General features: G+C 42.6%; 1 protein-coding gene across 1 annotated transcript; it reads right to left on the reverse strand.

The window, feature by feature from the left end:
- Positions 1-10,619: 10,619 nt before the first annotated feature.
- LOC125516175 lies at positions 10,620-12,235 on the reverse strand. Its single transcript, XM_048681658.1, has one exon. The coding sequence runs from the start codon at positions 12,042-12,044 to the stop codon at positions 11,079-11,081; it is 966 nt and encodes a 321-aa protein (XP_048537615.1). The 5' UTR covers positions 12,045-12,235; the 3' UTR covers positions 10,620-11,078.
- Between the last annotated feature and the right edge of the window lie 7,930 nt (positions 12,236-20,165).

A 20,165-nucleotide genomic window follows, 5' to 3' on the forward strand; every position in this document is an offset into this window, starting at 1 on the left:
TGTTTTCAAGTTTTGTACATTCTTTGAAATTCAGAGACATTTTTAATATCATGACAATTATTTAAAATACACAAATATTAATAAATTCGTGATTTTTTAATTTTATATGATTTTTATATTTCTCGGCATTTTTAAAATTAAGGAATATCAAGATTAAAGATATTTTATAAATTGAGAACATTTTCGGAAATCTGAGAACATTGTTTACCTTGTCAACATTTTTATTTCGGATTATTTTTTTCAAATTTTGATTTTTTAAATTTTTTATAATTTATAATGTTTAATGAAATAAAAGAGTTCTGGAATTGTCAGCGAGGGCTTCAATGATGACAGGAGACATTGTTGATTTAAATGATCGCTAAATTCATATGTACGAGTTTTACTTAAGTTATTGTTGTTGGTGGTGGCGTTGTTAATATTATTATCTGCTCTCAGGGTGGAGTAAGTGTTGGTTTAATGAAATCGATGGACGAAGTCGATGACAGGCTGAAGCAGTACAAGATAGTCGAAATTCTACGTGTGGTGAATTTACTATAAAAGAAAATTCAATATTTATTACAAACTTTCATATTTATTCATAACTCTTATAAAATAAAAATAGTAATACTTTTTGAAATTTAATTATTATAATTAATCAGATCAGTGTGTTGCCAAAATATTTGTAGTAAAGTTTTTATCATACTGTCGTAATATCAATCATTGAAAATGCACGTGCACTGCACTAACTTTAAGTCACATTTGTAATGAAAGCTATATTATTTTCTATCTGATTTACATTGTGCCTTAAATATAAATTTGAATTAAATCTCTATAATGTGAAATACTAAAACATAAAATTGCATGCCTTCGTAAATTAATTTATCATACTTACATGCTCATATTATATATACATATATGTGTGTGCATCCGTAAAAGATATGGTGTAATAAATATCTTCACAATGGATTCTAGTTTATGATTAGGTATACGCAAATAGGAATGTCTAGAATATATAAAATATTTATGTGGGGCTTGTTACTGAACAATTAGCATTATGCTTCTTTATCTTTTCTTTTCATGTTAAATGTGTCTCACATATTATACATGATCCAATAATTTGTTCTACATGGCTCAATATTTGATAATGGAATGCAATTGACCTTGCTAAGATAGCTTTGTGTTGAAATATAGGGTGTTCATCAGAGATAGAAAATCAATCTAGCTAAACGAGCGGCCTTGATTTTGCGGGATTTTCCATTCTTGGAGACGGCGTCTCAAGGTGGAGGCAAAGCTGCGAGGAATATAATTCTTGGTCAATTCTTCATAGACGGTACCAAAATGCAGTTACATCATTCAGAACATCAGGTAAAATGAAACCAGGGGGCTCAGAGTTGGTCTTCTACACCTTAAAAGCATGCCTGCGCAAGACATAAACAACAGAAAGCTGCTGCTTTCATTCTAGGCCCACATAGTAACTCGGCCAAGACAAAAACAATGCAATATGACAAGGATCCGAAGCCTAATCAAGGCGAGACTTTTTAGTTCTCCCAGATGATATTAAATTATTCTTGCTGAAGAAGATGAGATTAAATCCAGAAATACATGATCAAAATTTTTAGAGCTGTTACGATCAAAAATCCGATGGTTGATACTTGATCGGTTACCAGATGAGATCAAATGAAGCAAGTTGAGAACTGGTTGCATTGAGGTGGGTAGGTTTTGGCCAAAACGTAAGTTCAACACTGAAAATTCCTAATAACATCCCTTCTTTATCATAAAAATGTATATTTCACAAATTGAGGGAGAAGTGCTAAAGACAAGACTTGTGTTGGATTAGCGATGAAAAGTCATAAGTTTTTTTTGCGGGGAAAGTCATAAGTAAGTATTGACTGGACGAGCCAATAAAACAAAGATGACTAAATTGGAAAATAGCCTACACTAAGCTGAAACTTGTTATCGTTAGTCAGAATCAGAATTTTAAAATTAACAATCAAAAGAAATTTGAGTTTCAAACTGTATCCAGCAAACAGGTGGAAATCTCATAATCTTTATAAGTTATAGCATGGCTGGACAGAAGGAACTCATTCAGGACCATTGCGCCCATAGAAGAGAATTTTCAACCACAGCAAAACAGCAGAGCGTGCCCCCCTCGGTCATCACTCTAAAGAATGAACAAATATTGTCAGCTATTATCAGCTTCTATTTCGGTATATTAGAATTCAGCAATTTATTCTATAAAGACATACATAGTACAAAGAATGTCCATCAGTTTGAAGCCATAGCAGAACAGCAGAGAGTGTCCATCAGTTGTCACTTTGAAGAATGGATGAATTGTTAGCTATTATCAACTTATATTTCGGTATCTCAGAGTCCAGCAATTTATTCTATAACATACATAGTACAAAGAATGTCCGTCAGTTTGAAGCCATAGTAAAACAGCGGAGAGTGTACATCAGTCGTCAGTTTCAAGAATGAATGAACAGGGTCAGATATTATCAGCTTCTTTTTTGGTATGTCAGAGTTTCAGGAGTTTATTCTATAACATATATAGTAAACAGAATGAGGCTGATTATTAAGTATTAATACCTTACATGCTTATCAAGCAGAGAAAGAAGAATTTCTAACCACAGCAAAACAGCAGTGTGTCCATCAGTCATCAACAAAATATCAAGTTTTTTTTGGCAGGGAAAAAGAAGTTCACAACTGAAAGTTCGTAAAAGGCCCTTCTTTAACATGGTGGTAGCATGGCAACTCATGTTCCACTGGATGACTCTGTTAAGTCAGTGCAAAAAGTCATGAGTAAGTATTCACCGGATAAGCCCTCCTTTGTGGCAATGTCATGCAGTAAAACAAAGATGACCAGATTGGTCAATAGCCTATAACTAACTAAAACTCATCCACACAAATGAACCAGTGTCAGAGAAGAACAAAAGTGAACTAGAGCAAAACAGCAGAGCACTTTGGGGAAAATAGCTTGCAATTAGGTAAAACCCATCCACATGAATGAACCATATCATCGCGAGCCAGTATCAGACTTCTTTAAGTTGACAATTGATTCTGCCATCACGGCCACTACAAAAGAACCATGAGTTTCATGCTGTATCCAACAAACAGGTGAAAATGTCGTAACCAGGCGAATGCAAGAGATATTTATCAGTTGTAGCATGGCTGGATAAAATGGAATTCATTCAGGAATCAGGATAAACTGCAAGCAGAGAAAGAAGTATTTTCATCCACATCGAAAACAGCAGTGTGTCCATCAGTGAACAATCTTAAGAATGAACGAACAGGGTCAGCTATTATCAGCTTCTATTTTGGTATCTCAGAGTTTAGCAATTTATTGTATAACATACATAGTACAAAGAATGAGACGAATTATTAACACCTACAAGTCATCGATCACGGGACATTCTAGTGGGTCTTGCTCCTGGTGGTGGTGGAAGGGGTGCGGTGGAAGTGCAGCATCCCGGTGTCGGGGCTCCGGCGGGGCGACGGGCAGTGGACGCTGCTGCTGCGGCCGAGCCAGTAGAACCTCCTGAGTAGGGAGTCGAGGAGTGGTGGGCATAGAATGGCTGACAAAACTATTGATGTTGTATGTTTGATGTTGTATTGTTGAACTATTTGTTGTATTGAAAAATAAACTATTTGTTCGAGTGGTAATAAATTGGACTATTTATTGTTGATTTATGTTTTAAGTGTTTGATCTTCTTGTTTCTATTTTGAGTGTGATATGTTGTTTGTGCTGGGCGCGAGTGCTGTATATTTACCGCGCCTGCTGGCAGGGCCGGTCCTGAAATTTCGGGGGCCCGGGGCGAAACTAAAATTCGGGGCCTGAAATGTAACCAATAAACACTAAAATGTGTCCAAGTGCAGTATCCATACCAAATGATTTATACATATTACATTAAAACATCTTCTAACATTCCTCGATGTAAATTCACTTACGATCAATGTCAGCCTCTTCCAATAATTTCTTCTCTATGCATAACGTTGCCAAATCATTCAACCTCTCTCGAGTCATTATTGAACCAAATACTTCTTCAATAATTCAACTTTGAAAAGCTTCTTCCAGGTGGTGCAATATCATATGCACAGTAAATAAGATATGATAAGCAACGGAGACATTAGGATAATAATCGAACAGTATCAAATGCTCGAAAATCTACATATCACCATCTGGCAAAGTGAATTTTATAACCTTTAATTGCAAAGTAAAATCATATACCTCAATGTCAGATGAACCATTGCGAGACAAAGTTTTTGCAATTTTTGTTCAACACTTTTCATGTTCATTATCATTGAATGACTTCAGGGTGCCCGCTCTCAATAAAAATCTGAATATATCTTCAAACACCATGAGTATCGGCAATTCATCATCTTGGCTCATCGACACATTAGTATACCCTTGATTTTTTTTTGCCAATAGACCCTCTCTGTGATTCTACCAAGAAGACCTCAGGTTATTTTCTTTTTCTTTTATCCCTACCGAATGAGTAATCTTCGACCACATGATAACACAATGCTGAAAATAAAGAAAAATGTATCAATGGCTGCCCAGTGTTAGTCGAAGGTAAATTACTCAATTAGCAAATAGCAACATATATAGGATTAGGGAATAGGAAATAGGGAATGATTATTGATATACCTAATATCGTGAATTAGTCGAGATCGCGTAGGCGATGAAAGTCGGCGATGACGTGATGTACATGTACACCCAGTGTGTGAAGGCTGGAGAGCAGAGACCAGAGGCGCTCGGCGATGTTGTGCGTGCTGCACTGCTGTGCCTCCGCTGCTGCCTGGGAGATGGGAATCGGGAGTACTGGATCTGGGGAAAAGAGAGTACGTAATTAGGGATCTCACAATCGTTCTTTTGAGGGATCAAAGGCAAGCTACGTTTTTTTAGGTAATTCATCAAAGGAAAACTACGTGAGTACCCCATCCCTGGCGCTAACTGCGTGCGTACTCTGGACCTTTTCTTTCTGAGAAAAGCGTACGCTGGGTTACTTTTGTTTTCCGGAGAAGGCGGAAGGCCTTATGGGCCAATTACCTATATACAACATGCAAACCCTGGGAGGGGGCCCCTGGAATTTTGGGGCCCGGGGCGGCCGCCCCCCCTGCCATCCCCACCTGATGTGCTCAATTACACCGTTTTCTATCTGTATTTTTTTTCATTTTTATTGGAAAGTTCTATTTGATTTTTATTTCTTTTTTTCCTTTTGCTAATTGAAACGAATGTTTTGAAGTTGATTTTTCTAAATCAATAAAAAACCCCAAAATTGATGAACTTTTTTCAAAACTAATAAAAAAATTCAAATTGATGATTTTTTTACCAGTATCAATGAATTTTTTTTCAAATTTGATAATTTTTTATAAAAAATGGATAAATAGTTTTCAAATTCGTTGAACATTTTATCAAAGTCATGAACGTCTTTCAAAATTTGTGAACTTTTTGGATTCTCGATTTTGTGTTGTTTTTTCTGCTCAATTGTTTTCCCAAATGTGATCGAGCAAGCCAGGCAAACCAGACGCTTTTGGGATCTACATGGGCCGGCCCAGTAGTGTCGGTGCATGGCCGGCGGGGCCTTACCTAAAATAAAAAAACAAATTCATGGAGTGTCGCTGCCAAGGAAATCAGGGAGCCCTATTCGGCGCGTGGGCGCCAGGGAGGTTCCCTTGCGCCTGAAGCACCGAATAGGGGCTTCCTGATTTCCTTGGCAGCAGCACTCCATGAATTTGTTTTTTATTTTAGGTAAGGGATTTCAATTTTCATGCCCTTGGTTCCTTAGTTGTGCTTGCAGATATGATGCAACAATTTCAATAATTACTGGATTGAGCACCTGTTTATGTGTGGAATTTAATAATTACTCGATTGGTTTGGTAAGCACAACCAGGAAACCATGGGCACGGAAATAGAAAATCACTTTAGGTAATGGCATCCTTGGACGGTTTCGGCCTTTGGCTCTGGGCCATTACCAATCACTTGCGAGCCGAATTATATAAGGGAGGGCCGAGAACCATTCGCGTACCCTTTCTGCCTCGGAGGCGCATGAGGGTTCATGATGGCCAGTCCTATTGGCGGATAGGACGCTGAATAACGACCCTTTTTTGTTGGATCACTAAATAGCGACCTAGCCCATAACCCCTAGCGCGCTTGGTAATCTATATGGGCCGGCCCAATTTGGGTTTCTTCCTCACCGGTTTAGGAGAACAGAGTGTGTCGTAGGAGCGTAGCTATGAAGAATGAACCAACATGATCAGCAATTATAAACTACTATTTTGGTATCGCATAACATACATAGCACAAAGAATGGGACATTTTAATCCCAGGTACCACGCTAGCAATGACCACTGGTAAAATACTTGCGAAGATAACACCTTTTGACTTGGTGGAGGGCTATCGACAGCAAAATTTTCATACGCAACTCAGCTCGAGCATTCTCTCTCACTCACTCTCTCTCTCTCTCTCTCTCTCTCTCTGTGTGTGTGTGTGTGTGTGTAATAGATGTCTGTTTACAAATAAATCCCACCTCCCTCTTTTCAATTTTTCCGTTGGTTTTCGTTCCTATTTCTTATATCTATAGAGCATTGTTTTTATAATATGTGATGCATATTTTACAGAAACATGACAATTATTTTTCAACTATGCAATTAATATTTTTTTCAATACATAATGAAAATTTCGTATGCATGAATGTGAGCGTATTTCCCCCATAATATATAGTTTTTAACTTCAAAATGATGATTAACAAATTCTTTTATTTTCACCTATATGAGATAAAAATATTTTGTTTGTATTTTTTGACACCAAATGCTCTTACTCAAAATACAGGAAAACCTATTGTCCACGTTGGGCCGTAAATGCCCATCAAACGCACACGATCCCTGAGGGCTGCCCCGCTACATGGGCGACCACATTTTGCCCTTTTATCAGTGTATGCTTTCCAATTGTTTTGGGAAGATACAGGAACCTTCCTTGAATCGGTTGCTTTTCTGCGTTTCTTTCTTTCTGTTTTCTTTCGGTTTTTTCTTTTTTTTTCCATTTATTAATTTTTTTAAATCATTTTCTTTTTTATTTTTTTCTTTTCTTTCTTTTTTCTTTTTTCCTTTTTCCATTTCCCATCTTTATATTTTAAAATTCAAATACTTTTAAAAAAATAGAAACTTTTTTAAATAAGAAAATTTTTCAAAGCGCCAATTTGTTTTCCGAAGTCATGAATTTATAGAAATAATGTAACAATTGTCAAATTCATGAAATGTTTTTCAATCCAGGAGCTCTTTCTAGTTAATTAATTATTTATTGGCATTTGGAACATTTTCTCAAATATAGGAAATTTAAAGAAATTATGAATGTCATTTGAAATTTCGTACAATTTTATAAATTCAAAAATATTTTTCACATCATTATCATTTTTATAATACATGAATATTTTCAAATCATGAACAGCTGTTAAACCGTATACCAATTTTGAAATTCATACCCCATTTTAAAATTCATGAACATTTTAAAATCTAAGGTATATCAAAATTTAAAGTAAGTAAATTGGAACATTTCAAGAAATCTGAGAACATTCTTTATTTCTTAAACATTTTTGTAAATATTGAACATTTATCTAATTTGTTAATATTTTATAAAATTTGTGATTTATTATTTATTCATGAAGTGTTTTTAATTACAAAATTTGTTTGGAATTCAGAAATTTTGCTGAAATTCAGACTATTTTCCGAAATACAGGAGTACTTGATTCGGGTATTGGAAGAGGCGCCACCGCTGGAGTGAATCACTGAGCGACATGGGCCAGTTTTTCTTATATTGTTGCAGGTGGTGGTAACGTTGCTGATGTTATTCTCTGCTCCTATAACAGTGGCAAGACTAAAAACATCGGATGAAGATGACGATAGGCTCGAGCAGGTGGAGACAACCGGAATTCTACGGGCGTTGAATGTCGTGCAAAAATAAATTCAATATTTATTGCAAACTTTCATATTTAGTAATAACTCTTTAAAAATAACAATCGTAGTACCTTTTAAAATTTATTTATTATAGTTAATCAGATCATAGTGTTGCTAAAATATTTGAAGTAATGTTATTTATGATAATATTGTAATGTTAATTTTTCAAAATGAACGTGCACGTGCACTAACTTTAAATCACATTTGTAATCAAAGTTATATTACTTTATATTTGATTTACATTGTGCCTTAAAAATATATTTGAATCAAACTTATATGATGTGTGAACAATAATATTAAAACATAACATTGCATGCCTTCGTAGATTAATTTATGATACTTACATACTCATATTTTATATACATATATGTGTGTGTGCATCCGTAAAAGATATGGTCTCATAAATATCTTTAGAATAGATACTAGTTTATGATTAGGTGTATGCACATAGAAAACTCTAGAATATGTAAAATATTTATTTGGGGCTTGTTACCAAACAATTAGCATCATGCTTAGAGCCTGTTCGGCAGCCCTCTGCTCCTTACTTCGCAACTCCCTGCTCCATGTAGGCGTGGAGTGCGCGGAGCGTCACTTCACCCGCTCCGAGAAAATGGCCTGCTGGCCACTCCGCTCCGCTTTGATGAAAGCGTCAAGCTAGCGCGTTCGGTGCCACACTGGCCGCTCCAGGAGCGGTGTTGCGGAGCTGAGGGCTGCCGAACAGGCTCTTATTCACCTTTTTTTTTCAAGTTCAATGGATCTCACATATTATAAAGACTAACAATTTTTTCTACATGTACTTGCTGAATATTTCATAATGGAATACAATTGACCTTGCTAAGATAGCTTTGTGTAGAACATGTAGGGTGTTGATCAGAGATAGAAAATCAATCTAGCTAAACAAACGGCTTTGATTTTGCCGGATTTTCCATTTTTTGAGGCAACGTCTCAAGTTGAAGGCAACATTGTGAGGAATATAATTCTTGGTCAGTTCTTCATAGTTGGTACCAAAAAGCAGTTACATCATTCAGAACATCGGGTAAAATGAAACTAGGGGGCTCAGAGTTGGTCTTCTATCGTTTAAAAGCATGCCTGGGCAAGGCTCTCACGTCAACATGAACAACAGAGGAAAGTTGTTGCTTTCATTATAGGCCCATCTAGTAACTCAGCCGAGAGCAAAACAATGTTATTTGACAAGGATCCTAAGCCCAATCAATGGAGACTCTTTAGTTCTCCCAGATGAGATTAAATCATTCCTGCTGAAGAAAATGGGATTAAATCAAGAAATACATGATCAAAAGGTTTAGAGCTGCTACGATCTAAAGTCTGATGGTTGATACTTTATACATTCCCAAATGAGATGAAATGAAGCAAAGAACTGATAGTAAGTTCAAAACTGAAAATTCATATTAACATCCCTTGTTTATCATATGAATGTGTATTTCACAATTGAGACAGAAGTGCTAAAGTTGTGACTTGTGTTGTATTAGCAATGAAAAGTCATAAGTATTGACTGGAAGTGTCAATAAAGCAAAGATGACTAAATTGGAAAATAGCCTACAATTAGCTGAAACTTATTGTCATGAGTCAGAATCAGAGTTTTTAAGTTGACAATCAAAAGGAATTTGAGTTTCAAACTGTATCCAGCAAACAGGTGGAAATCTCATACTGTTTATAAGTTATAGCATGGCTGAACAGAAGGAACTCATTCAGGACCATTGCACGCATAGAAGAAGAATTTTCAACCACAGAAAAGCAGCAGAGTGTGCGCCGCTCGGTCATCACTCTGAAGAATGAAGTCTATTTCGGCATCTCAGAGTTCAGCAATTATTGCATATAAATATACATAGTACAAGAATGTTCATCGGTTTGATGCCATAGCAAACAGCAGAAAGTGTCCACCAGTCATCACTTTGAAAAATGAACAAACAGGGTCAGCTATTATCAGCTATTCAGCTTCTGTTTTCGTATGTCAGACTTTCAGCAGTTTATTGTATAACATATATAGTACTCCCTCCGTTCCGAATTACTTGTCGCGGGTATGGATGTATCTAGATGTATTTTAGTTCTAGATACATCCATTCCTGCGACGAGTAATTTGGAACGGAGGGAGTATGAAGAATGAGGCTGGTTATTAACACCTTACATGCTTATCAAGCAGAGAAATAAGAGTTTCTAACCACAGCAAAACAGCATTGTGTGTCCATGAGTTATCGAAAAAATATCAAAGTTCACAATTGAATGTTCATAAAAGGCCCTTCTTTAACATGATAGTAGCATGGCAACACATATTTCACTGGATGACTGTTAAATCAGTGCAAAAAGTCAGGAGTAAGTATTCACTGGATGTGCGCACCTTTGTAGCAATGTCATGCAATAAAACAAAGATGACCAGATTGGTCAATGGCCTATAAGTAACTAAAATTCATTCCACACAAATGAACCGTGTCAGAGAAGAAGAATAGTCAACCAGAGCAAAACAGCAGAGTACTTTGGGCAAAATAGCCTACAGTTAGGTAAAACCCATCCACACAAATGAATCATATCATTGCGAGCCAGTATCAGACTTCTTTAAGTTGACTGTTGATTCTGCCATCACTACCACTACAAAAGAACCTTGAGTTCCATGCTGTATCCAACAAACAGGTGAAAATGTCATAACCAGGCGAATTCATTTAGGAATCAGGATGAAATGCAGGAAAAAAAGGAAGAATTTCTATCCACATCAAAAACAGCAGCTCGTCCATCAGTGAACACTCTTAAGAATGAACGAACAGGGTCAGCTATTATCAGCTTCTATTTCAGTTTCTGGATCCAGCAGTTTATTGTATAACATACATAGTACAAAGAATGGGACGAATTATTAACACCTACAAGTTACCAATGAGGGGACATTTTGGCGTGCGTCTTCCACTCCCAGGCACCGTCGGTCGCGATGCTGTCCAATATGGCAGCCTGATTACTGTCGCCAGCAGCGAAATATCGGCAAACCACGACCAAGACAACTTCTGAATTGATGGTGAACCTGAAACATCCTTGTGACAACATGGAAGAGCAACATTTGGTTAACTTGAATGGCCTTTACACCAGGACCAGGACCAGGACCAGGACACATTGAGCCTGCAGCAGGAGAAACATTTCACTGTCCATGGCTAATGTTGTTGCTGTTGATGTCTGTGACTGCGAGCAGGAAAGAGGTTGAGACGCCTCCTGCCTTGGGTCTTGCTCCTGGTGGTGGAAGGGGTGCGGTGGAAGCGCAGCATTCCGGTGTCGGGGCTCCGGCGGGGCGACGGGCAGTGGACGCTGCTGCTGCGGCCGAGCCAGTAGAACCTCCTGAGCAGGGAGTCGCGGCGGCCGGCGCTATGTACATGCGCGTGCAGCGAGTCCGCCGGCGACACCTCGGAGTCGACGCCGCCCGCGGACGACGACACGGAGTGGCTGCCCCCGTTGACCCGGGCCGCGGCGTGGCCCTGCGCCCGGGACCTCGCCGCGGCGTCTGTCTCCCGCCACGACTGGGAGGACAGGGATCTGCTGAAGAAGCCCGCCACCGGGTTCGCCGCCCGGCGGGTGCGGTCCCACCACGGCCTGAGCGAGGCCTTGCTTGAGCTGGAGTGGAGCACGAGCGCGGAGGCGGAAGCAGGGGCGGTGGTGCTGGGCGCAGCGGCGGCGGCGGAGGTTGAGGCGGAGGCGGAGTCGTTGGCGTCCCAGGACTGGCGGGAGGGGAGCCAGGAGGCGGGGTCGTGGCCGTGCTCGCAGCAGACGATCCACTCGCAGGACTGGCGGAGGGAGCGCTTCCGCTGCAGCGGTGGCGGCGGCTCCGGCTCGGCCCTGGGCTCGGGATCTTGGTCTCCAGCTCCGACCGGCGCGGGCCGGTCCTGCTGGTCGTGGAGCTGGAAGAGGCGGAGCAGCGTCGTCCTGCCCCCGCCTTCCTCCGCCACCTCCTGCGCCGCGGCCACCACCGGTCGAGGAGGAGGAGGGGGGAGGGGGGACGGGGAGGGGGCCGGGGGCGTGGCCGGGAGCGCGGCGGCGGAGAGGCGCTCGAGGAGGCAGGCGGAGCAGAAGCCGGTGAAGGGCGGCTGCGACGGGTGCCTGGCGCACCGGGACAGGTCGGGATTCATCGCCCGCCGGCCACCGCCACCGCCGCCGCCCGGGAGCCGGAGGCGAGACCAATTCCGCGGCGGGGAAAGGGGATCGATTTGGTTTGACCGGACAAAGGCTAGGGCTTTGACCAGCCCGCCGCCCGCTCCTCTCCTAAGCTCAGTCTTCACTCTCAGTGGGTGTGGTGTGGTGTGGGGAATCCAATTGGAAGTGGACAGAGAGAAAGGGGGAGAGCCGTTGTGTCCTTGGCTCGGCTTGTCTCGCTGCCAAGTGGGCCCGCCCCTCACAGCACAACGGCTCTCTCAGCCACCCTCCCACAAACACAATCGCAAAAGCCACATGGAAGGTTGGAGAGCCAACTCGGAGCGCGATACGCAACACAGTTCAGCCGAGACTTTCCAACCACAAGCCCCGCTCGTCCGAAAGGGACCTTGTCAGGGTTCATGGCCACGACTGGCTGAGCTAGGTCGATTTGCTTGCCTCTAGCTCGATCGTCGATCGGCGGGCGAAATTGTAAGGAGCGGGGGTTGCCGATGAACGGAAGTCGTGACAAAGGATGAAGAAGACGTAGATTGTAACAAAGGTCCGATTGATTGATTGATTGATTGGTTTGCGGGCTTCAGTTTACAATCGGCCATCACCCTTTACATTATATGGCCTTTCCGTGTAAGTCACTGCCGCGTATATGTTCGTTTACGTGTTTGTGTCCGTGTACATGGACGAAGTTATTGCCTTGGCCTTGTTGACTCAGGGACGACGGTGTACTACAAAGTGGTCGGCTCGTTTACAAGGAGCCCAGCAGTAGGCCTGCGCGAGGGCCAAGAAGGTTGCTCGGTGCCACATGAGTTGTTGGGATTCTCCAAGTATAAGGGTGAAGCAGAACAGGAGCAATATGTCCCTCAGTTAGAGAATCAATGTTATCAATCCACTAGGAGTCTCCAAGCTAACAAACAAACACAAACACAAACACACACACACACACACACACACACACTCGTCCCCAACATGGCAAGAGGATTGTCAATCCCCTTGTGTTCCTAGTTACATGATTAAATAGCAAGTGGTAGAGATAGTTTGTAGTAATGTAACACGGCAAAAATAGAAGTAGCCATTTTGCAAAAGAATTTAGTAACGGAGAATAGACCTAGTGGGCATAGGTTGATTAGTGGTATCTTTCTCGAAAACAGGCAAATGACATGGTGAACAAATTACAGTTGGGCAACGATAAAATTGCAATATTTATGACTATGATCATTTACGGCACAATCTTATATAGGCATTACATAATAAGTAGACTGTTAATCCAATTGCATCTACCACTAATACTCAACCGCTATCCAGCATGCATCTCAATGTGTTAAGTTTGCAAGGACCAAAGCATCAATAAGCAAGATGACATAATGTAGACACCAAGACATCAATCAATATGATGAAACCCTGTTGTTTTATCCTTAGTGGCATGTGACGCCCTCGATTCAATCGTACACTAATCATATACGCAAATGTGTACGATCAAGATCAAGGACTCACGGGAAGATATCACAACATAACTCTAGACACAAAATAAAATAATACAAGCTTTATATTAAAAGCCAGGGGCCTCGAGGGCTCGAATACATAAGCTTGAATACACAAGAGTCAGCGGAAGCAACAATATCTGAGTACAGACATAAATTAGACAAGATTGCCTTAAGAAGGCTAGCACAAAAGCAACATCGATCGAAAAGGCAAGGCCTCCTGCCTGGGAGCTGTTGGGGACCGTTGCAGAAAACAAAAATTTTCCTACGGTTTCACCAAGATCCATCTATGAGTTCATCTAGCAACGAGTGATCGGATGCATCTACATACCTTGTAGATCGCGAGCGGAAGCGTTCAAAGAACGGGGATGAGGGAGTCGTACTCGACGTGATCCAAATCACCGGAGATACTAGCGCCGAACGGACGGCACCTCCGCATTCAACACACGTACGGTCAGCGTGACGTCTCCTCCTTCTTGATACAGCAAGGGGAAAGGAGAGGTTGAGGAAGATGGCTCCAGCAGCAGCACGACGGCATGGTGGTGGTGGAGAAGCAGTACTCCGACAGGGCTTCGCCGAGCTCTACGGAGGAGGAGGAGGTGTTGGAGGGGAGAGGGAGGCGCCAGGGGCATGGGTCCGGCTGCCCTCCCTCCCCCTCTATATATAGGGTCCCCAAGGGGGGGGCGCCGGCCCTGGAGATCCAATCTCCCAAGGGGGCGCCAAGGGGGGTGGAGTGCCCCCCAAGGCAAGTGCCCCCCCCCACCCTAGGGTTCCCAACCCTAGGCGCAGGGGGAAGGCCCAAGGGGGGCGCACCAGCCCACTAGGGGCTGGTTCCCCTCCCACTTCAGCCCATGGAGCCCTCAGGGATAGGTGGCCCCACCCGGTGGACCCCCGGGACCCTTCCGGTGGTCCCGGTACAATACCGGTGACCCCGAAACTTGTCCCGATGGCCGAAATAGCACTTCCTATATATAATTCTTTACCTCCAAACCATTCCGGAACTCCTCGTGACGTCCGGGATCTCATCCGGGACTCCGAACAACTTTCGGGTTACTGCATATTCATATCCCTACAACCCTAGCGTCACCGAACCTTAAGTGTGTAGACCCTACGGGTTCGGGAGACATGTAGACATGACCGAGATGGCTCTCCGGTCAATAACCAACAGCGGGATCTGGATACCCATGTTGGCTCCCACATGCTCCTCGATGATCTCATCGGATGAACCACGATGTCGAGGATTCAAGCAACACCGTATACAATTCCCTTTGTCAATCGGTACGTTACTTGCCCGAGATTCGATCGTCGGTATCCCAATACCTCGTTCAATCTCGTTACCGGCAAGTCACTTTACTCGTACCGTAATGCATGATCTCGTGACCAGACACTTGGTCACTTTGAGCTCATTGTGATGATGCATTACCGAGTGGGCCCAAAGATACCTCTCCGTCATACGGAGTGACAAATCCCAGTCTTGATCCGTGTAAACCCAACAGACACTTTCGGAGATACCCGTAGTATACCTTTATAGTCACCCAGTTACGTTGTGACGTTTGGTACACCCAAAGCACTCCTACGGTATCCGGGAGTTACACGATCTCATGGTCTAAGGAAAAGATACTTGACATTGGAAAAACTCTAACAAACGAACTATACGATCTTGTGCTATGTTTAGGATTGGGTCTTGTCCATCACATCATTCTCCTAATGATGTGATCTCGTTATCAATGACATCCAATGTCCATAGTCAGGAAACCATGACTATCTGTTGATCAACGAGCTAGTCAACTAGAGGCTTACTAGGGACATGTTGGTGTCTATTTATTCACACATGTATTACGATTTCCGGATAACACAATTATAGCATGAATAAAAGACAATTATCATGAACAAGGAAATATAATAATAATGCTTTTATTATTGCCTCTAGGGCATATTTCCAACAGTCTCCCACTTGCACTAGAGTCAATAATCTAGTTACATTGTGATGAATCGAACACCCATGGAATTCTGGTGTTGATCATGTTTTTCTCTAGGGAGAGGTTTAGTCAACGGATCTGCTACATTCAGGTCCGTATGTACTTTACAAATATCTATGTCTCCATCTTGAACATTTTCACGAATGGAGTTGAAGCGACGCTTGATGTGCCTGGTCTTCTTGTGAAACCTAGGCTCCTTGGCAAGTTCAATAGCTCCAGTGTTGTCACAGAAGAGTTTGATTGGCCCCGACGCATTGGGTATGACTCCTAGGTCGGTGATGAACTCCTTCACCCAAATTGCTTCATGCGCTGCCTCCGAGGCTGCCATGTACTCCGCTTCACATGTAGATCCCGCCACGACGCTCTGCTTGCAACTGCACCAGCTTACTGCCCCACCATTCAAAATATACACGTATCCGGTTTGTGACTTAGAGTCATCCAGATATGTGTCGAAGCTAGCGTCGACGTAACCCTTTACGACGAGCTCTTCGTCACCTCCATAAACGAGAAACATTTCCTTAGTCCTTTTTGAAAGGAAATATGCCCTAGAGGCAATAATAAAGTTATTATTTATTTCCTTATATCATGATAAATGTTTATTATTCATGCTAGAATTGTATTAACCGGAAACATAATACATGTGTGAATACATAGACAAACAGAGTGTCACTAGTATGCCTCTACTAGACTAGCTCGTTAATCAAAGATGGTTATGTTTCCTAACCATAGACAAAGGAGTTGTTATTTGATTAACGAGGTCACATCATTAGTTGAATGATCTGATTGACATGACCCATTCCATTAGCTTAGCACCCGATCGTTTAGTATGTTGCTATTGCTTTCTTCATGACTTATACATGTTCCTATGACTATGAGATTATGCAACTCCCGTTTGCCGGAGGAACACTTTGGGTGCTACCAAACGTCACAACGTAACTGGGTGATTATAAAGGAGCATTACAGGTGTCTCCAAAGGTAGATGTTGGGTTGGCGTATTTCGAGATTAGGATTTGTCACTCCGATTGTCGGAGAGGTATCTCTGGGCCCTCTCGGTAATACACATCACATAAGCCTTGCAAGCATTACAACAAATATGTTAGTTGCGAGATGATGTATTACGGAACGAGTAAAGAGACTTGCCGGTAACGAGATTGAACTAGGTATTGGATACCGACGATCGAATCTCGGGCAAGTAACATACCGATGACAAAGGGAACAACGTATGTTGTTATGCGATCTGACCGATAAAGATCTTCGTAGAATATGTAGGAGCCAATATGGGCATCCAGGTCCCGCTATTGGTTATTGACCGGAGACGTGTCTCGGTCATGTCTACATTGTTCTCGAACCCGTAGGGTCCGCATGCTTAAGGTTACGATGACAGTTATATTATGAGTTTATGCATTTTGATGTACCGAAGGTTGTTCGGAGTCCCGGATGTGATCACGGACATGACGAGGAGTCTCGAAATGGTCGAGACGTAAATATTGATATATTGTAAGCCTATGTTTGGACATCGGAAGTGTTCCGGGTGAAATCGGGATTTTACCGGATTACCGGGAGGTTACCGGAACCCCCCGGGAGCCATATGGGCCTTCATGGGCCTTAGTGGAAAGGTGAAAGGGCTGCCCATAAGGGCTGCGCGCCTCCCCCCTTCCCCTAGTCCTATTAGGACTAGGAGAGGTGGCCGGCCACCCCTCTCTCTTCCCCCCCTTGGGAATCCTAGTTGGAATAGGATTGGGGGGGAGTCCTACTCCCGGAAGGAGTAGGACTCCTCCTGCGCCCTCCTCCCTGGCCGGCGCCCCCCTCCCCCTTGGCTCCTTTATATACTGAGGCAGAGGCACCCCAGAAAGACACAAGTTGATCCACGTGATCTATTCCTTAGCCGTGTGCGGTGCCCCCTGCCACCATATTCCTCGATAATACTGTAGCGGAGTTTAGGCGAAGCCCTGCTGTTGTAGTACATCAAGATCGTCACCACGCCGTCGTGCTGACGGAACTCTTCCCCGACACTTTGCTGGATCGGAGTCCGGGGATCGTCATCGAGCTGAACGTGTGCTCGAACTCGGAGGTGCCGTAGTTTCGGTGCTTGATCGGTTGGATCGTGAAGACGTACGACTACTTCCTCTACGTCATGTCAGCGCTTCCGCAGTCGGTCTGCGTTGGGTACGTAGACAACACTCTCCCCCTCGTTGCTATGCATCACATGATCTTGCGTGTGCGTAGGAATTTTTTTGAAATTACTACGAAACCCAACAGTGGTATCAGAGCCTAGGTTATTTATGTTGATGTTATATGCACGAGTAGAACACAAGTGAGTTGTGGACGATATAAGTCATACTGCCTACCAGCATGTCATACTTTGGTTCGGCGACATTGTTGGACGAGACGACCCGGACCAACCTTACGCGTACGCTTATGCGAGACCGGTTCCCTCGACGTGCTTTGCACATAGATGGCTTGCGGGCGACTGTCTCTCCAACTTTAGTTGAACCAAGTATGGCTACGCCCGGTCCTTGTGAAGGTTAAAACGGAGTCTATTTGACAAACTATCGTTGTGGTTTTGATGCGTAGGTGAGATTGGTTCTTACTTAAGCCCGTAGCAGCCACGTAAAACATGCAACAACAAAGTAGAGGACGTCTAACTTGTTTTTGCAGGGCATGTTGTGATGTGATATGGTCAAGGCATGATGCTGAATTTTATTGTATGAGATGATCATGTTTTGTAACCGAGTTATCGGCAACTGGCAGGAGCCATATGGTTGTCGCTTTATTGTATGCAATGCAATCGCGATGTAATGCTTTACTTTATTACTAAACGGTAGTGATAGTCGTGGAAGCATAAGATTGGCGAGACGACAACGATGCTACGATGGAGATCAAGGTGTCGCGCCGGTGACGATGGTGATCATGACGGTGCTTCGGAGATGGAGATCACAAGCACAAGATGATGATGGCCATATCATATCACTTATATTGATTGCATGTGATGTTTATCTTTTTATGCATCTTATCTTGCTTTGATTGACGGTAGCATTATAAGATGATCTCTCACTAAATTATCAAGAAGTGTTCTCCCTGAGTATGCACCGTTGCCAAAGTTCGTCGTGCCCAGACACCACGTGATGATCGGGTGTGATAAGCTCTACGTCCATCTACAACGGGTGCAAGCCAGTTTTGCACAAGCATAATACTTAGGTTAAAACTTGACGAGCCTAGCATATGCAGATATGGCCTCGAAACACGGAGACCGAAAGGTCGAGCGTGAATCATATAGTAGATATGATCAACATAAACGATGTTCACCATTGAAAACTACTCCATCTCACGTGATGATCGGTTATGGTTTAGTTGATTGGGATCACATAATCACTTAGAAGATTAGAGGGATGTCTATCTAAGTGGGAGTTCTTTAGTAATATGATTAATTGAACTTAAATTTATCATGAACTTAGTCCCTGATAGTATCTTGCTTGTTTATGTTGATTGTAGATAGATGGCTCGTGCTGTTGTTCCGTTGAATTTTAATGCGTTCCTTGAGAAAGCAAAGTTGAAAGATGATGGTAGCAATTACACGGACTGGGTCCGTAACTTGAGGATTATCCTCATTGCTGCACAGAAGAATTACGTCCTGGAAGCACCGCTGGGTGCCAGGCCTGCTGCTGGAGCAACACCAGATGTTATGAACGTCTGGCACAGCAAAGCTGATGACTACTCGATAGTTCAGTGTGCCATGCTTTATGGCTTAGAATCGGGACTTCAACGACGGTTTGAATGTCATGGAGCATATGAGATGTTCCAGGAGTTGAAGTTAATATTTCAAGCAAATGCCCGGATTGAGAGATATGAAGTCTCCAATAAGTTCTATAGCTGCAAGATGGAGGAGAACAGTTCTGTCAGTGAGCATATACTCAAAATGTCTGGGTATAATAATCACTTGATTCAATTGGGAGTTAATCTTCCAGATGATTGCGTCATTGACAGAATTCTCCAATCACTGCCACCGAGCTACAAGAGCTTCGTGATGAACTATAATATGCAAGGGATGAACAAGACTATTCCCGAGCTCTTCGCAATGCTGAAAGCTGCGGAGGTAGAAATCAAGAAGGAGCATCAAGTGTTGATGGTTAACAAGACCACTAGTTTCAAGAAAAAGGGCAAAGGGAAGAAGAAGGGGAACTTCAAAAAGAACGGCAAGCAAGTTGCTACTCAAGAGAAGAAACCCAAGTCTGGACCTAAGCCTGAAACTGAGTGCTTCTACTGCAAGCAGACTGGTCACTGGAAGCGGAACTGCCCCAAGTATTTGGCGGATAAGAAGGATGGCAAGGTGAACAAAGGTATATGTGATATACATGTTATTGATGTGTACCTTACTAGAGCTCGCAGTAGCACCTGGGTATTTGATACTGGTTCTGTTGCTAATATTTGCAACTCGAAACAGGGACTACGGAATAAGCGGGCACTGGCAAAGGACGAGGTGATGATGCGCGTGGGAAACGGTTCCAAAGTCGATGTGATCACGGTCGGGACGCTACCTCTACATCTACCTTCGGGATTAATATTAGACCTAAATAATTGTTATTTGGTACCAGCGTTGAGCATGAACATTATATCTGGATCTTGTTTAATGCGAGACGGTTATTCA

This window comes from Triticum urartu, chromosome 6 (assembly GCF_003073215.2).
Source record: "Triticum urartu cultivar G1812 chromosome 6, Tu2.1, whole genome shotgun sequence".
NCBI classification, from domain to species: Eukaryota; Viridiplantae; Streptophyta; class Magnoliopsida; order Poales; family Poaceae; genus Triticum; species Triticum urartu.

What these genes read in the sequence shown, in the direction of transcription:
- LOC125516175 (XM_048681658.1), bottom strand. Translation starts at nt 12,044, where the DNA reads ATGAATCCCGACCTGTCCCGGTGCGCCAGGCACCCGTCGCAGCCGCCC.